This window comes from Rhincodon typus, unplaced genomic scaffold, assembly GCF_021869965.1.
Source record: "Rhincodon typus isolate 14 unplaced genomic scaffold, sRhiTyp1.1 hic_rhity00002753, whole genome shotgun sequence".
Lineage (NCBI taxonomy): Eukaryota > Metazoa > Chordata > Chondrichthyes > Orectolobiformes > Rhincodontidae > Rhincodon > Rhincodon typus.
In genome coordinates, this window is record NW_025968391.1 from 5,959 (window position 1) to 22,405 (window position 16,447).

At 40.1% G+C, this 16,447-nt stretch overlaps 1 protein-coding gene across 2 annotated transcripts; it reads left to right on the forward strand.

Moving 5' to 3' along the window:
- Positions 1–766: 766 nt before the first annotated feature.
- On the forward strand, positions 767–16,202 carry prc1b (protein regulator of cytokinesis 1b). 2 transcript variants are annotated; one of them, XM_048593384.1, is made up of 14 exons: positions 767–882; positions 3,094–3,226; positions 3,805–3,927; positions 4,044–4,277; positions 5,142–5,312; positions 6,669–6,818; positions 10,321–10,468; positions 11,470–11,606; positions 11,837–11,932; positions 12,940–13,086; positions 13,572–13,682; positions 14,141–14,251; positions 15,284–15,469; positions 16,156–16,202. In XM_048593384.1, the coding sequence occupies exons 1-14, from the start codon at positions 869–871 to the stop codon at positions 16,174–16,176; spliced, it is 1,782 nt and encodes a 593-aa protein (XP_048449341.1). In that variant the 5' UTR covers positions 767–868; the 3' UTR covers positions 16,177–16,202. The 2 variants fall into 2 exon arrangements, with proteins under 2 accessions (XP_048449341.1, XP_048449342.1); XM_048593385.1 differs by lacking the exon at positions 14,141–14,251.
- Positions 16,203–16,447: the final 245 nt, after the last annotated feature.

A 16,447-nucleotide genomic window follows, 5' to 3' on the forward strand; every position in this document is an offset into this window, starting at 1 on the left:
AGGTCCTTTCCCCTGGCTTGGGGTGTCTATAACAAGGGTCATGGCCTCATCATATAGGGGAGGCAATTTTGGACTGAGATGAGGAAAATTTCTTAACTCCAGGTGGTGAACCTCTCGAATTCTCTAGCACAGAAGGGTGTGTAGACCGAGTTACGAAATATTTTAACAAACTAGTTTTGTAGAGACTAAAGCGGTACGGAGGGAGGACTTATGGTGTTGAGATAAAATATCAGTCATCTTCACGTTGAATGGTGGAGTGGATTTGATGGGCCGACTGGCCTAATCTTAATCCTTACTTCCATGTTTCCTACTTAGATGTAAACATAAGTCACTTTTGTCATTAAAGGCAGGTAAGTTCAGTGATGATCTGACTGAATGGTAGAACAGGCTAGAGAGACTGAATAGCCTCCTCCCGTAAGGGAGATCGCACGCATGCGCCGATTCGCGTTGACGTTATGATGCAACCTCGACGTAGCCAATGGAAACTTCCATCGGGCTGGCGGTTGGAAAATTTGAATCGAATGAGAATAACGGCCGCAACGGTCTTGGAGAGAGTGACTGGACACCGGGACACCCAGGGACAGGGAGTCCGAGACCGAGAGACACCGGGACGCCCGGGGACAGGGAGTCCGAGACCGAGAGACACCGGGACGCCCGGGGACAGGGAGTCCGAGACCGAGAGACACCGGGACACTCGGGGACAGGGAGTCCGAGACCGAGAGACACCGGGACACCTAGGGACAGGGAGTCCGAGAGACACACACCGTGAAAGCGGACAGTCCGTGAACTGGAGGGAGAGTGATTGAGAGAGATCGGACACAGTGATTTCCCGTTAAACTGACCGGCAGTGAGGGAGCGGAGTCGCGGGATGGTGAGGAAAAGGTAAGGGGGTGGGGGGGCGGGAGAGAAGGCAAGGAGCCAGTATCGCAACACCCACTCCTTGGTCTTCCAATACCCCCAGCACTCCTCCTCCTCCTCCTCCTCCTCCTGAACCTCCCAACGCCCCCCCTCCTCCTCATCCTGAACCTCCCAACGCCCCATCACAGAAACACCCCACCCCCATCCTCTCTGCCCCAAACACATTTACAATGTTCCCCCCACCCCCCCCAACCTTCCCAAACAACCAACGTGCTCCCAAACCTCTCAAGTTACCACCCCCCACCAAAGTGTATCCACTTAGTTTGCTATTAATCGGTCAGCCTTTATGTTGCTTACTTTTAGCCTTTTTTTTGCAGCAGATTCCCTCACAGCTAAGAAAACCGGTTAAACGCTATGCCTTAAGATTTCAGATATAAAGTTGAACTTGTTGGAATAAAATTGGGTATCTGTATTTTGCTTTTTTTTGCACTCTGTATATTCAAAGTTGGGTTTTACACATTGGATTGTAAATGGAATTATTTCATCAGAATGTGACCTTGATGCCAGCAAGTGGGGCCCTGGCTTTATAAAGGTGTTAGATGAGAGAAAGCAGTGCAGCTATGTCTGGCATTGAAAACCACCACCGACAAGAGAGTTGTCTTACATTTGGAGATTGCAGTTACAAAGTTATCATCATCAAAAGTGCTCCAAGTGACTATAATTATATTTGTCCATGAACTGGATGGCACCTGTTGGTGTAGCATTAGCAGAAACCTACAACTGTCCAATATCTCCGTGTAATATTAATTGCGCAGTTTCGAGGGAACCGTAAAATATGCCTGATGTTTTGTGTAATTGACTAAACTTTGGGTGTGCCTCTCCAGCCAGCCATTGACAATAAAATTTTCAAATTCTGGAGCAAGAAAGGTGTTGACTCATTTTAACTGTCTTTAGACTGACATTCTGCATTGTTTTCTATGTCATTTTTTGCAGTTCAAAGTTTGTTAATAGCAATTATTTACTTTTCCATGCACTGGTGTTAGGATGTTTCTTGTTCTTTCAAATGTAGAGCATTCTACAGGACTCTTGTGCAGAAATCTACAATTTTAAAATTCTCCTTCTAAGAATGAAAATTTTGCAAAAAGTGAATTCTACACCAAGGACAAGGTCTAACGGAGCTATTTAACCTGCCCTAAATTAGATCTCAGGAACTGCAGATGAACAAAGGAGGAGTGGTAGGAAGGATAGAGGGAGGGGAGAAGAGGGTGAGTTGAGGGAAAGAGGCAGGGTAGTGTGGATTGGGGAGAGATGGGATGAAGGAGGAGTGGGTGGAATATAGGGATGGGCATGACAGAGTGGAAGAAAGAGAGTGGTACTGAAGGGATGGAGGGGGAAGTGGGAGAAGAAAATGAGGAACACAGGCTAGGCAGCAACAGAGGAGCAGGAAAGATGACATTTTGGATTGCGGCCCTTCCTCAGAAAAAGCGTACTGACCCGAAACATAACTTTCTTGCTCCTTTGCTGCCTGGCCTGCTGTGTTCCTCCAGCTCCACACCGTATTGTCTCTGGCTGCAACATCTGCAGTTTTTGCGATCTCAGAGGAACATGATGGTCCTGTACATAGGTGAGGGGACTGGTGAGTTGGGTGTGAGGTAGAGGGAGGGAGGGAAGGATGGAAAGGACAGGGTGAGAGAGAGGTCTGGGAGAAGGTGAAGTATTGAATGATGGAGCAGACCCGATAGGTCAAGTTGTTTGTTTGTTTGTTTGTTTGTTTGTTTGTTTGTTTGTTTGTTTGTTTGTTTGTTTGTTTGTTTGTTTGTTTGTTTGTTTTGTTTTTCTTTTGAAAAATCAGCAAAATTTCGTGTTTAACTTTAGATTTTAATCTACCATTGTGATTGAACTCTTGGTCCTATTTGTATATCTAGTGGTTTGGACACTTTTCCATTATTCTGGCCATGTTTAATTTGGATGAATGTTCCATCCAGAGAGAGTGAAATTTCTTTCAAGAACGGTAGTGTCAGTAAAATAGTGCCGAGCAGAGCCTGAGCTGTAGGCAACAGTATTTGCTTTTCTGACATTGAGTCCTGAACAAACGATAATGAGCACCTGTTTTTCATTTTTTGTAAGACTTTTGTGTGTGCTTTTCTGATGCTTTGATTTATTGGATTTTCTGTATTGATTTGAGATACAATCAATTTTACGCATAAGTTATTCTGGTATTTTGCTGCTCTGCAGTGATGCTCTGGCCACAGAGTCAGTGACCTGTCTCAATGGAGCACTTGCCCATCTCCGGAATATCTGGGAAGAGATCGGGATTCCAGAAGATCAACGATTGCAAAGAACTGAAGTTGTTAAAAAGCATATCAAGGCAAGAGCAAAAAATTATCAGAATTAACTTGAGCTTTACTGAAACATAAGATGCATCCTTTAACTGTTGAAACTTAAGGTTTTTTTATCTGCCTTTGCGTTCTAATTTCAGTATCTGTTTACTTTCCAACAGTGAGATACAGAATGGTCCTTCTGTGATTTAAGCTAATTTGTTATTCATTGTTCATTGTGTTTACATGTGGCTCCTTTCCAAATGCCGATGAATATTAGCTGGAATGGCCCAGATGAAAGTTACACTAAACTCTTAAGCTACTGTTATTTTACAACAGCAAGTAAATGTCCAGAATGCTTGGTGTTACCAAATATTTCTTGATGGGTTCTGGGCTTGAAGGATGACTTAACCTCTGCTGATCTTATTTGCTGCCCATTGTGAACTTGCTGCCCATAGTGAACTGTTCAATCTGCATGTATTTTTGTTTGTTTTTAATATGTTGGGTGCACATCTTTAAAGAAAACAATTCTGTCAAAATGAATTGAACCTTCATTGTCTACAACCTTTTTCACCTCTGGTGCAAATTGCAGCATGTGACTTGTACTCATTTTTCCATTTTCGCACAGGGGTTATTGGATATGATGATCGCAGAGGAAGAAAACCTGAGGCAGCGGCTGAAAAAGAGCATTGATATGTGCCAGAAGGAACTCCATGCTGTGTGCCAGGAACTCAATTTGGCTGTTTGCATGGTAGGACAAATTTTACTACAAATCACTTTTCCTTTTGAGCAAGGCTTTGGGGGAAAAGGGGAGAAAAATAGCTATTTTCCCACTAATTAATAGTTTAAACTTTTTATATGTCACAGCCAGAAGAAGATTGCACGATGCTGCAACTGGAGAAAGATCTGCGGACACGATTGGAGGTCCTTCTGAAGCAGAAGAAAGAGAGGATGCTGAAATTGAAGAGCCTTAAAGAACAAGATGAGGAGCTCTGTGACATTCTCTGTACAACAGCCTACCCTATTGATGCTGACACTGTCCCTAGTCTTGAACAACTTGATGCATTTCATGAACACATTGCTTCACTTAATGTAGAGAAGGTGAAGAGAAATTTAAGATCTTGATGCAGATTTATCTCTGTATAAAGTTTGAAAGTGGTTTCAGCCAGTTTACAAATGTCCTATTATTTTCAGTATAAATGAATTTATGCCATTGAGATCTGAACTGTTTGTCTACTCAAACAGCTACAGATGTTAAATCAATTGAACTTCTTGACTAATTTTTTTGCAAATTCTTTGCGTTTTGAAAGTTGCTGGCGAGACTAGAAGTTATTTATTTTTCCTTTATCCCTAATTGCCTCTGAGAAAGTGGTGAGCTGCTGTCTTGAGCCACAGCGGACCCTGTGGTATAGGTACACTCAGTAATGGTGACAATCGATGATAATAGTTCTGAGTCAGAAGGGTATGTAGCTTAGAGAGAAGTATGCAGTTAGTGATGATTCTGTGGGTCATGGGTCGGGTGTCTTGTCCTTCTAGCTCAGCCTTGATTGATAAGGCCGGTGGTCCAGAATGAAGAGTGCAAGATGAGGGTGGGGGTGGGTGTGGATGGGGTGGCAGCAGGCAAATGAGTTTAGGAATCATGGGAGGAGCAGGGATCGCTTCAGGCATCTAAGCAGAGAGGGATAATGAGGGAAGCAGGTGAACAAGATGGTGGTGGTGGCCGGGGTGCAGCAGCACAGGGGCAGTGGTTGGGAACTGAGAGAATGTGATGTGTGAAACCAGGTACGCATCCACCAGTTCCCTCTTATAAAATTTGCTATACAAGTTAACCTAACGTACAAATTACTATTTGCCTACGCCATATAAATAAAATTGTACTGGATGATATTCAGGCAGATGTGAAATTTTGCACTGTTATGTTCTCCGATATACCTTTTTTGGTTCTTTCTTTTGTTTTGATTTTAGGGACGGAGAAGAGCTGAGTTTATTGAAACAAAGAAAAAAATCATTCTTTGTATGGAGGAACTTGACCAACTGCCAGACACCAGTTTTGAGAGAGACATTGTGTGTGAGGATGAAGATGCCTTCTGTCTGTCCAATGAGAATATTATCGGTCTGAAAACACTTCTTCAACAGGTATATAAATAAAATTGGTTGTCCGAAGATGTGGTTCTTTGGGTGTGCCCAGAACCAGCGGTTACGGTATGAGGATTCAGGGTAAACGATTTAGGATGGAGACGAGGAGATGTTTCTTCACCCAAAGAGTGGTGAGCCTGTGGAATTCATTACCACAGGAAGTAGTTGATGCCAAAACATTGAATGTATTCAAGAGGCGACTAAATATAGCACGTGGGGCAAGAGGGATCAAAGGTTATGGGGAGAAAGCAGGATTAGGCTATTGAATTAGACGATCAGCCATGATTGTGAAGAATGGTGGAGCAGGCTCGAAGAGCCAAATTACTCCTCCTGCTCCTATCTTCTACATTTCTATATTTGTTTCATAACCTCTCGGTGCTTTAGTTAATTATTGATTTTGAACTGTTGAAAGATGGGGTCGCCCAAAGCCCATAACGGAACATGATTTCCAGCATCTACAGTATTTTTACTTTTAGATGAAATCAGCAGTTTGTGGAATGTTTGTTTAAAAATAATTGTGGACCAGTGCACTACCCCTTCCCCTGGGCTGTTCTTCATCTTTGTATCCAGTTTTTATTACTGCTGTCCTTTCTTCTCCCTCATTCTCATCAAGCTTGCTTTGCCATTCAATACAATCATGGCTTTATACACAAAATAAATTGTTTCTACTCCCTAACCTATAAGGTCAACTCATTTGGTAACATCATAGACTGAAGGCCTTGACAATTTTAAGTGTATATTGCACTACCTTCTAGAAGCCTAGCATTAGACTTTTTAAAGCATTCGTTAATGAAATGTGAATGTTGCCGTTGTTGTGCTTGTCACCTGTGCATGATTACATTCACCTTGTCTGTGGCTGGTTCTGAATCCAGCACTTACTGAGATTGTGTCTCCTGCTAACTGAGGTGTTTTACGTGAACTGACCCTGGGATGTTTTCCATCTTTTCCCAGGCTCTCCGTTCCAAGGCAAGGCATTCCCTAGTTCAATATCAATGGGTGCTGTGTTAACAATTTCTGCAGTTGCAAGAATGACTGATATATTAAATGAAACAGTAGAGTGGTGCACTTGCTCTTAAGTTGAATTCTAGGCACATTATCAAAATACCTTCATTCTGTGTTTGAACTAGCAGCAATGCCCTTTGAGCACACCTCCAAAATGTTTATAAAACTCACATTTTTGTATTTAACTTTCTGGCAGTGTTATAGATAAGGTATTAAATATGCAAATGTTGTCACCTATATCTCTTTGCTATAGCTGACAGCTTTTCTTCTACACTAAAATACAAATGATCTCAGTTGTGTCCTTGTGCCTGATGGGAGTGTGCCAATAATTAATTGTGATGTATATTTTTCTAGTTGGAGATGAAGAGAGGTCAGAATGAGAGCAAATGCTCAGAGCTGAGAAATCAAATAATTAACCTGTGGGACTGGCTGCAAATTTCCCAAGAAGACCGTGATGCCTTTTCTGCAAACATGGTTGGCTCCAGGGTTAAGACAATGCAAGCAGTAAGTATTACATTTGTGTGAGAGGGTGTGCATAGTTGGGTGTTGAAATTGTATTGAACCTAGAACTTGTATTTAAAGAAATTAAGCTAATGATGTTGTCTTATCCATGTTTAAGAGCAAATGTTCAAAAGTTGCCTTCTGTGTTGTGCAACTTCATAAAAATGGCATATTGCTTTAAGCCTTGCAGCAACTTCGCAATGTTCATGTTAACGGTGTCTGCGTAGCAGACGTCAACTAAACCTACCATGGCTATTTGCAGTTAGTAATTGTGATGGCCTTTTTAGTTGGAAATCATCACATCAACCTCTCTGAACTGTTACAAGTATACCTAATTCCTTCAAATTTTGAAGCTTTGAGAGATTTTATAAAAGTCAAATTTGAAATTTTTTAAATTCAGACTACGCGCACATTTCTTCTATAATTGATTTGATGTTGAACACCCTCCTTCACCCTTTCTCTTTATAGTATTTCCTGATCCTTTAAATCTAGTTCGTTACGCACAAGGACGTGTGCGCACGCACTATTCCGTCGCACCCAGGTATCTGTCTGGTGAACGATCGTCTCAATTGTTCAATAGCCACAATATCCTACCTCAGATAAGGAGACCACAACTTATCACACTTTTCCAATGCCCTATGTAGATATAACCATATATCCCTGCTCCTGTACATTAATCCTCTCACTAAGAAGGTGAACATACTATTTGCTGCCTTCATCACTTGCTGCGCCTGCATGCTTACTTCCTGTGACTGGCGTGCAAAGATACCCAGGTCTTGTTGTACCTCTTTTCTTTCCTAGTCTATTGCCACTCGGATAATCTGCCTGTCTTCGCTACTACCTAAACGGATAACCGCACATTTATCCACATTATACTGGATCTGCCATGTACTTGTCCAAGTCACTATGAAGCTTTTCTGCATCCTTCTCACAGCTCACTGTCCCACTCAGCTCTGTCTTCTCCAAATGTGGACACATCACATGTATTTCCTTATCTATATTTGTGTGCGTGCGTGTGAGTAATATATAGTTATACACATGTACACCATGCATCTACACACATACATGGGTATGTACACACATAGACACAGTCACACACTTTTTTTATGTGAATAACTAGGTTGTAAGCACTGATCCCTGCACTACCCCACCCCACGAGTCACTGCCTGCCATTCAGAAAAAGACCTGTTTATTCCTAAATTTTGCTTCTTGTCTGCTGACCACTTCTTAACATATTTCAGTCCCATGCACTTTAATTTTGCATGTTACTTTCTTATGTGGGACCTCTGCTCTTATCAGACCTTATCGAAAGCCTTCTATAATCCAAGTAAACCACATGCACTCACTCCTCCTTATTCACCCTACAGGTTACTTATATCCACAAAAAAATTCAATCAGAAGCAGGATTAATCAAGAACAGCCAGCATGATTTTGTTAAGGAGAAATCATGTATGACCAACTTGATTGCCCTCATCTCTTTAAAATACTCAATGCGTTCAACATAGTCTGTTTTGGACTTCAGCAAGGTTCCGCCTGGGAGATTGATAGCAAAGCTTAGCACCTACAGGGTCCAAGGAAATTTTGGCTAATCAGATCCAGAAATGACTGCGTGGCAGGAAGCAGAGGGTGATGGTCAAGGGGTGTTTTTGTGACTGGAAGCTTGTCTAGTGAGGTTCAACAGGAATCAGTGTTGGGATCCTTGCTATTTTGTGATATGTATAAATGCTTTAGACTTGAATGTAGGATAGTTTGCAGACGATATGAAAATTGGGATGGTAAGTTGTGAGAAGGATAGCCTTGATTACAGGAGAATATAAATGGGCTGATCAGTGGTGAATAGAATTCAATCCTGATGAGTGAAAAGTGATGTACTTGGGCAGCATCATCAATGCAAGGGAATACATGATGAGTGGTAGGACCTTGGGAATCACCGAGGATCAGAGGGACTTTGGCATATGCAGCTATTGCCCCTTAGGTAGCAGACAGGTAGATGAAGTGGTTAAGAAAGTGTGTGAGATACTTGCTAATTTGGTTAGAACACAGCTAGTGTATTATACGCAGTTCCGTAATCCACATTATGAGAAGGATGTGATTACTCTGGAGAAGGTGAAGAGGAGATTTACTGGGCGTTGCCTGGACTGGAGGGTTTATGATGAGAGATTGGATAGACTGGGGTTGTTTTCCTTCGAACAGAGGAAATGGAGGGGATGTATAAAATTGAGGGGCATAGACAGGATAGATGGAAGGAATTTTTCACCTTGGTGGAGGGATCAATGACCGGGAGGCATAGATTCAAGATAAGGGGCAGGAGGTTTGGAAAGAATGTGTGGACATTTTTTCTCCCCCCCACCCAGAGGGCAGTGAGAATCTGGAACGCTCTGCCTGTAAGGATGGTAGAAGCAGAAACCCTCAACAGTTAAGAAATATTTCAATATATACTTATGATGTCAAGGCATACATGCTTATGGGCCACGTACTGGAAAATAGGATTAGAATAGTTAAGTGCTTGTTTCTGACTGATGCAGACTCAATGGGCTGAAGGTCCTCTTTCAGTGCTGTATATCTCTGACTGAGAGTGGTCAGGCATGTCTGACCCTTCGTAAAACCATGCTGACTCTGTCCACTCTAAGTGCTCTGCTATTCCATCTTTTATAATGGACTCCAGCATGTTTCCCCACTACTGATGTCAAGCTAACTGGTCTGTAATTCACTATTTTCTTTCTCTCTCTCTCCCTCCCTTCTTAAATCTTGGGGTTGCTTTAATTACCCTCCAATCCATAGGAGCTACCCAGAGTCTATAGAATTTTGGAGAAGTCCACTTAACTAATCTAGGATGAAGGTTATAAAGGCCCTCGGGATTTATCTGCCTTTAATCTTATTAGTTTCCTCGACACTGTTTCCGTACAATATTAATTTCTTTGATTTCCTCCTTTCCGTTTGGCCCTGTGACCCCTCTCTCTTTTTTTGCGACTTGTGCCTTCCTGTTTGAAGCCAGAACTAAAGAATATATTTAATACCATCAGAAGCCCTGCCCCAGTACAACAAAACCTTATCTTTTGGAATATGGATCCTTAATGTGCAGTAACTTTATTGGGGTGATTAGCTAGTTCCAAAAAATGTTTAAAACTTTGAAAGAATTAAGTAAATAAATTGCAGATATATCAAATACTTGCTTGTTGATATATGCAGAATGAAATTTCAAATCCTTGTTTTTAACTTTTTTTTTCAAATGCTCCCATTTAATGAACTTTTATCTGTATCTTCCGTAATAGTATCCAGCAGGGTTCACTGGAATGTGATCAGGATTGAGAGCATCCCTTCCTCTCTCAGCCTGCATTACTACACTGAATTATGCGTGATCTTGCAAGAAAATTGATCTACGTTAAAAACTGTTTCTATCCTGTGATGGATATTCAATCTTTAAATCCCATTCCATGGTTTATTGAGGACCAATCCACATTGTTGAATTGAATCTGACATTTATATAATGTATTTTGTGGTGTAGTTGCAGGCAGAGTTGGAACGTCTAGAGGTCCTTAAACAACAGAACATGAAAAATGTGATTGAATCAATCAGACGAGAGCTGGCAACGTATTGGGAGAAATGTTTCTTTAGTTCTTCACAACGGCAAGAATTTGCTCCATACCATGATGGTTTGTTTAAATTTGTCACTTTATTTCAAGTAAATAGGTTTAATACCATGGCAGGCACAGGTCTTTAGAATATTATAGTGCCTGAGTTCTTTTCTGTTGGTGTTTCCATGAGCTGAGATTGTAATATTTCCATTGATGTTGATGGGTACTGCAATACTTAGTAAAGATTGTTTTACTTTTCTTTGCTATTTGCTGTTTCTGTTTTACTTGTTCAGTTCGTAAGTTTTTTTTGAGTGGTGATCAAAGAGGTAATTGCAGTCAGTCGATTGGAGAGTAGATCTTTCATGTACTTAAGTTGTTAGGGGCCTACCACTTAATTCAGATTCTACGTCATTTGCTGCATATTTCAGCAGCGTTCTAACCAGATTATTATTATTGCTAAGTGGTGGGTTTTCATGAACTTTGCCACATTAGCAGTTAAGGCACTGACTTGTTTGGTTCTGTACATTTTAACATCACTTCCAGTTGGAACAGTGGCTGAAATACATAGAACGTAGGCCCGTTCCTGTGTTGTACTGTTATTTCAGCCCACGATGTTGTGCAGAAAATGAAATTAAATTAAACTAATCCCTTCTGCCTGCCCTAGGTCCCTATCCCACCTTGCATATTCCAAAAGCCCCTTGAACACTCTCTTTTGCATGTTGTAAATTATGGGAAAGTAATGTGATGAAGAGAAGGTGTGGGATTGTCCACTGATGTGGTAATATAAAGTAATGGCGGGGTGGGGGGGTGTGGTTTGGAATTTGACTCTCATTCAATTTCAGTTGGAGTTGAGCAGGGCAGAGTTGACCTGAAGCTGCAGTGTCCCCATCTTTTAAGTGGGTGTGGAGAGAAAGAGGGGTCATGAATTAGGAGTTATCAAATTTTTAAACATTAGACCATGTAACCAAGTTAAAACTGAATTCCAACACTTGAGTGGAAATTTATTTTAGGTTTATGTTTTAACCTATTTGCATTTGATTTCTATCTTGATTACAAAAAACACTCGCTTTTCTCAAAAGAGGACTACACAGAGGAGTTATTGCAGCTACATAACCTGGAGCTCAATCGACTAAAGGAGTACTACCAAGCACACCAGCAACTGTTTGAGGGTGTTTGGAAGTGGGAAGAAAATTGGAAGCTTTATCTGAGTTTTGAGGTGAGAAGCCAAAACTTTTAAACAGTAATACTTCTGTGATTCGAGAACATTATACTGTGATGCTGCTGTTGCTCAAACCATACAACAGTCACGTTCTTGACCAAGGAACAAAATTAGGGATTAAGTCAGCTCAAACTCATGGTTACCACTTTGAGTGGAGCAGACTATTTAACAATGTTGAGATGGATAGTAAAACATATGAAAATATTTTAAAAAAAATTTTCTTGCAGAAGAAAGCAGCAGACCCAAACCGGTTCACCAACCGTGGGGGAAATCTGTTAAAAGAGGAGAAGCAAAGAACAAAGCTTTACAAAATGCTACCTAAAGTAAGTAACCTGATTTATGTGTTTAATGTGACACGTATAAAAGCCATGACACTCATGAATGTGTCATTAATGATACTAATGGCACATTTTTGTACTTGTTTTTAATGATATACCAATAGAATTGTTTGAGTCATGGTTTATTACACACCTGTGCAAACCCCTTTATGATTACGTTATCTACTAAATGAGCATCTTTATGGTTTAATATATTACAATAATATATAGTATTTATTTATATTTATGTCGTTTTGTGCTTATGCCTGATTTCAAAAACTTGAGATAGCAAACGTAGGAGCAGGCATAGACCATTCAGCCCCTTGAACTGCTTTTAACATTTTAATTAAATCATAGTTTTCCCTTTCAGATTTTTTTGCCTATCCCTTTCAAATTATTTCCAGACATCTAGGTAAAATTCTTTTCATCTGTCTCCATGTCTGCAGTATTTTTTTATTTTTTTTGAAGTATTTCATCTTTTCACTGCTTTTTTTTTGCACTTACTGATTTCCTTCTTGGCCTAGCTTTACTTTCTGTAGTTGTTCCACCTTGATCTGGAGTACCTTCTTGAATATTGTGCCCATTTATCATTGTAAACACGATTAGATCATCATCAACCATGTAAACTCTGGATGACAGCAGCAGGGGTTCCCGCAACCTGTCCTCCATAACTTAAATCCTTATAGCTTCATTATTTTGCTAAATCTATGATGTAGCACCTCAGAGGCCAGTTTATGCTTGTGAGGTGCCCGTAACAGAATCCAATCCTTCACATGGAGTCTAAGCCTCTGTAAACTGAAGTAATACCTTTTTGTCTTCCAACTGAAATAATTCAGTTGGTCAGTCTTGAATATAAAGTAGATTGTCTCATGATAAATTTGAATCCTAAGTTCAATAACAGAATCGGAAAGTGGAGGGGTGCTGGCACAGGGGATATTGTGTCCAATACTTCAAATAAAAATCTGTAAAAACGAACTTTACGTTGCTTCTGAAATAAAATCACTGTGTTTTAGCTGGAGGAAGAGTTGAAAGTTCAAATTGCTACTTGGGAACAGGAGCATCATTCCCAGTTTCAGGTTAACGGACAGAATTTCATGGATTATGTGACAGAACAATGGGAGCTGCACAAATTGGAGAAAGAGCGAGAGAAACAAGAGCGGGTGAGGTCAAGCTTCAAGTTAACTTTCCGTGGTTGTACTGCATTATGGATTGTTATCTGATTAATATTTGGATCTGTGTCAGTGTTATGACCTTTAATTAATCTTTTAAGAAGGGCTGCAGAGGAACAGACTTCTCTTCCTTCTGCACAAATAAAATCTGAGTTAGTAAATTTGCAAAGATGCGACATGCTGATATATGTCTAGTGACAATGGCTAACAATTTTGTCTTGCGTGTGTTCATTGGATTGATTTGAGCTGCTGGTGAAGCTGAAAAGGTTTCTTTTCACAAGGCAGTGTTTCTTTTCGATCTCATTTCATAGAACACTCTGTTTTCAAAGGTGAAAAGAATCTGTCCGGAAACGTTTTCCCATTTGTCCTTCTTGGTTATATCTAGCCAAAAAGTCAAAGATGATCAGATTGTGTAAAAGTTCCAATCAACAGTAGTTGTGTGATTGGGACTTAAAGGGATGTTATTTGTATTGCAGCAACTGAAAAAGAACAAGTTAATTGAGGAGGAGATGCTGTATGGTAGTGCCCCCAAAACTCCAAACAAAAGAAGGCTTAATGCACTGAATACCCCAGGAAAATTACGAAAGGTAAGAGCATTTGGCTACTGTTGGAGACTGAATCCTGTCCCACGCCACCCCACCCACACTGTCACATAAACCAAACAACCAAGAGTGCTGGAGTTCTGAAGCAAAAAGAGATCTTGCTGTCGAAACTTTGCAGATCTGGAAGCATCTGAAGAAATGTCATTTGGACCTGAAACATTAACTCTGCTTTCTCCCCACAGATGCTGTCAGACCTGCTGAATTTCACCAGCAAGTTTTTGTCCCTTCTCTCCGCCCCTCTGCCCCTCTCCCCATCCCCCAATTGTCCAGGAGCACTGTTTGCTAATCTGCATTGCTTCTGCTGAGCTACAAATCTTAGCTTTGTGTATGTTTTTAATTGTACATTCCATGTTGTTACTAAAACCTAGTTTTGTGCTGTTCCTCTTTTTGCCCCAACAGACCCATGCATTAATATTTCCTCCTTTTTTCTGGCTTTGTCTTAGCTAAATGGTACGTCAATCGCCAATGCCACCCCAAACAGCACCCTTCGCTGTGCCATTGGCGGTAGTGTTTGTTACTCACCCATCTCCCGACCCCCACTATCAGGACGCAAGGTCAGTCGCTAGTCTGCATTGTTTTTTTTTTCCTAAGCAAATATGCAATCAGTATCTTTATGGCTAAGCTTATAATTAAAGGAGTCAATCATTAGGATACATTGTGATTGTTTAAAATAAAATGGCATCAGTTCCAGAAGCTATTTTGTCACTTGTGCCCACTGCTATTCTCTACATTAGATTAATACACTTCAGTGGTATAGTTTTTCAGATACTAATTTTTTAATATAGTCTTTACCGAAAATTCCTGCCTGTAATCATTTAGGCCCCAATTTTCTCTCATCCTGCTCCTGAAGGTGTTGATTTCTACTTGAATATTATTGCATAGGAATCAGATTTCTAAGCATATAGCCTGAGTATTTTTCAATATTTAAGGCTACTCAGAGTGCTGGCTTGTTTGGGAGTCACAATCCAGTCTGGTTGAACTAACTTTTAGATTGTAACATTGCAGCTGTTTGATTCTCTTGGATGCTAGCTGAGCCATTGGAAGAATTCTACTTGAGGCAGTCATGACCTAGTAGTTATACCTTTTAATCTTCTGTTATGTAAAATCCATATTATACAATCTGACGATACTATAAAACTGACTTGTAAACTAGCATCTGGTCAAGTGTTATTGTACAAAACAGAGCAATAGCATAGGGATCATGCAACTGCCTTTGGACATCGTTTTCTTCTTTGTTACTAAATTTAATGACTAGCAATATTTCACTGAAGTATAGCCCATCTATCTTCAATGAAATTGTCAGATTTTCATTTACTGTATTGTGTGGCCTTAATAAAATGCTATTGATTCATTTTTAGTCCTTTTATTTGATATTAACCTATTTTGAAGTAAAATTATTCACTCTTTCTAATTGCTGTCAGTGTTTCACCCTATTGTTACATCAGTTCAAAATAGTTTCTCCTGATTTTTGAAGGATAATTACAAGGGAAAAATATTCAAATACAAAAACAATTGCTGTAACTGTGATAGTAATGCTATTGACTTCAGTATTTCCACTCTAATTCTTTTTTTTTTCTATTTTAAAGCCAGGACAATCTGTGCGCACACCAGGATATTCAGCTACAAAGCCTCCACGCCTTGGCCTGGTTGAAAGGAACAAAGAGAATATTTCTCACCTCAATGCAACAGCAATGAGTGGTGCGTCCACCGTCTCCACCCCACAGCATAATCTCAGCATAAATTCAGTTGCCACCACTTATTCTGAGTTTGCGGTAATTTCATTTTTTGCAGTCATCTACCAATCGCTGTGGCAGCACACAGTTAGCAATAGAGGTCAAATTAGAATAAAATTTTCCATTACACTTTTTTTTTTGATCAGTGTGTAAAGGATTTCCCCAATAAAACTTTTATTTGTATAATCGCTATGAATCATTAATAACATTAGTTTTCACAGCTATTAGTTGATTATCTTGGCAGCGAATAATCTGGATTATTGCATGTTGTTTGTAGCATGTTCTAGGAGAATGGAAATGCATTGTCCATTTGACTACAGCTTTGGGGTAGTTTGTTTGTTTGTTTCTCCCCACCCCAGAACTTCCGCTCTCTGACTAAAGTGCAACATGTTTCAGTAGTATTATGGAGTGATATTAAATTGTTGCTGTATTTGTGTGCACATTTACTGCAGTCATTTGGTTTAAATCCCTGTTCGATAGTTTGATAATATATTAAATTAATATAATTTTCATTTATGGAGGAACCTATTAATTTTTTTTTGCTACATTTGTTTTAAGAAGTCCAGTTGTTGGCAAATGGTAGTGTAAAATTTGTGTGACCTTTATTGAGTTGAGAGACTTGGGAAGAAATTTATGCATTCCTCTGAAAGCAGTAAACTACTCCATTATTTCCAATGTCAGTTACTCTGGGAATCTTGATAACTTATTTTATTCTGTATTTGTAGATGGATTCAGCTCCACTGTAGGAGCCTGCACAAATATACAGCAGCACCTTTTCAGGTCGGTATGGTAACCCACTATTTGAGGATTCCAAACTCCATGTAGTGAGAGCTAGAGGTTTAACACCATGAGTTGAATAGTTTTCATAGCTCTAGTTTCAATGTGCTCTAATATGTGTTCAACGCAATTAGAAAATGTACTTGAACTCAGATCCATAAAATTCTTCTGGAGTTGAAGATCAGGCTCCTCAACTTGAAACACTACTTGCAACTAGAAGCATTAATACACTGAAAGTAA

Coding starts and splice junctions, on each gene's coding strand:
- prc1b (XM_048593384.1), top strand. Junction 14,252..15,283: donor CCCCACTATCAGGACGCAAG/GTCAGTCGCTAG, acceptor TCTATTTTAAAG/CCAGGACAATCTGTGCGCAC. Junction 15,470..16,155: donor CCACTTATTCTGAGTTTGCG/GTAATTTCATTT, acceptor CTGTATTTGTAG/ATGGATTCAGCTCCACTGTA.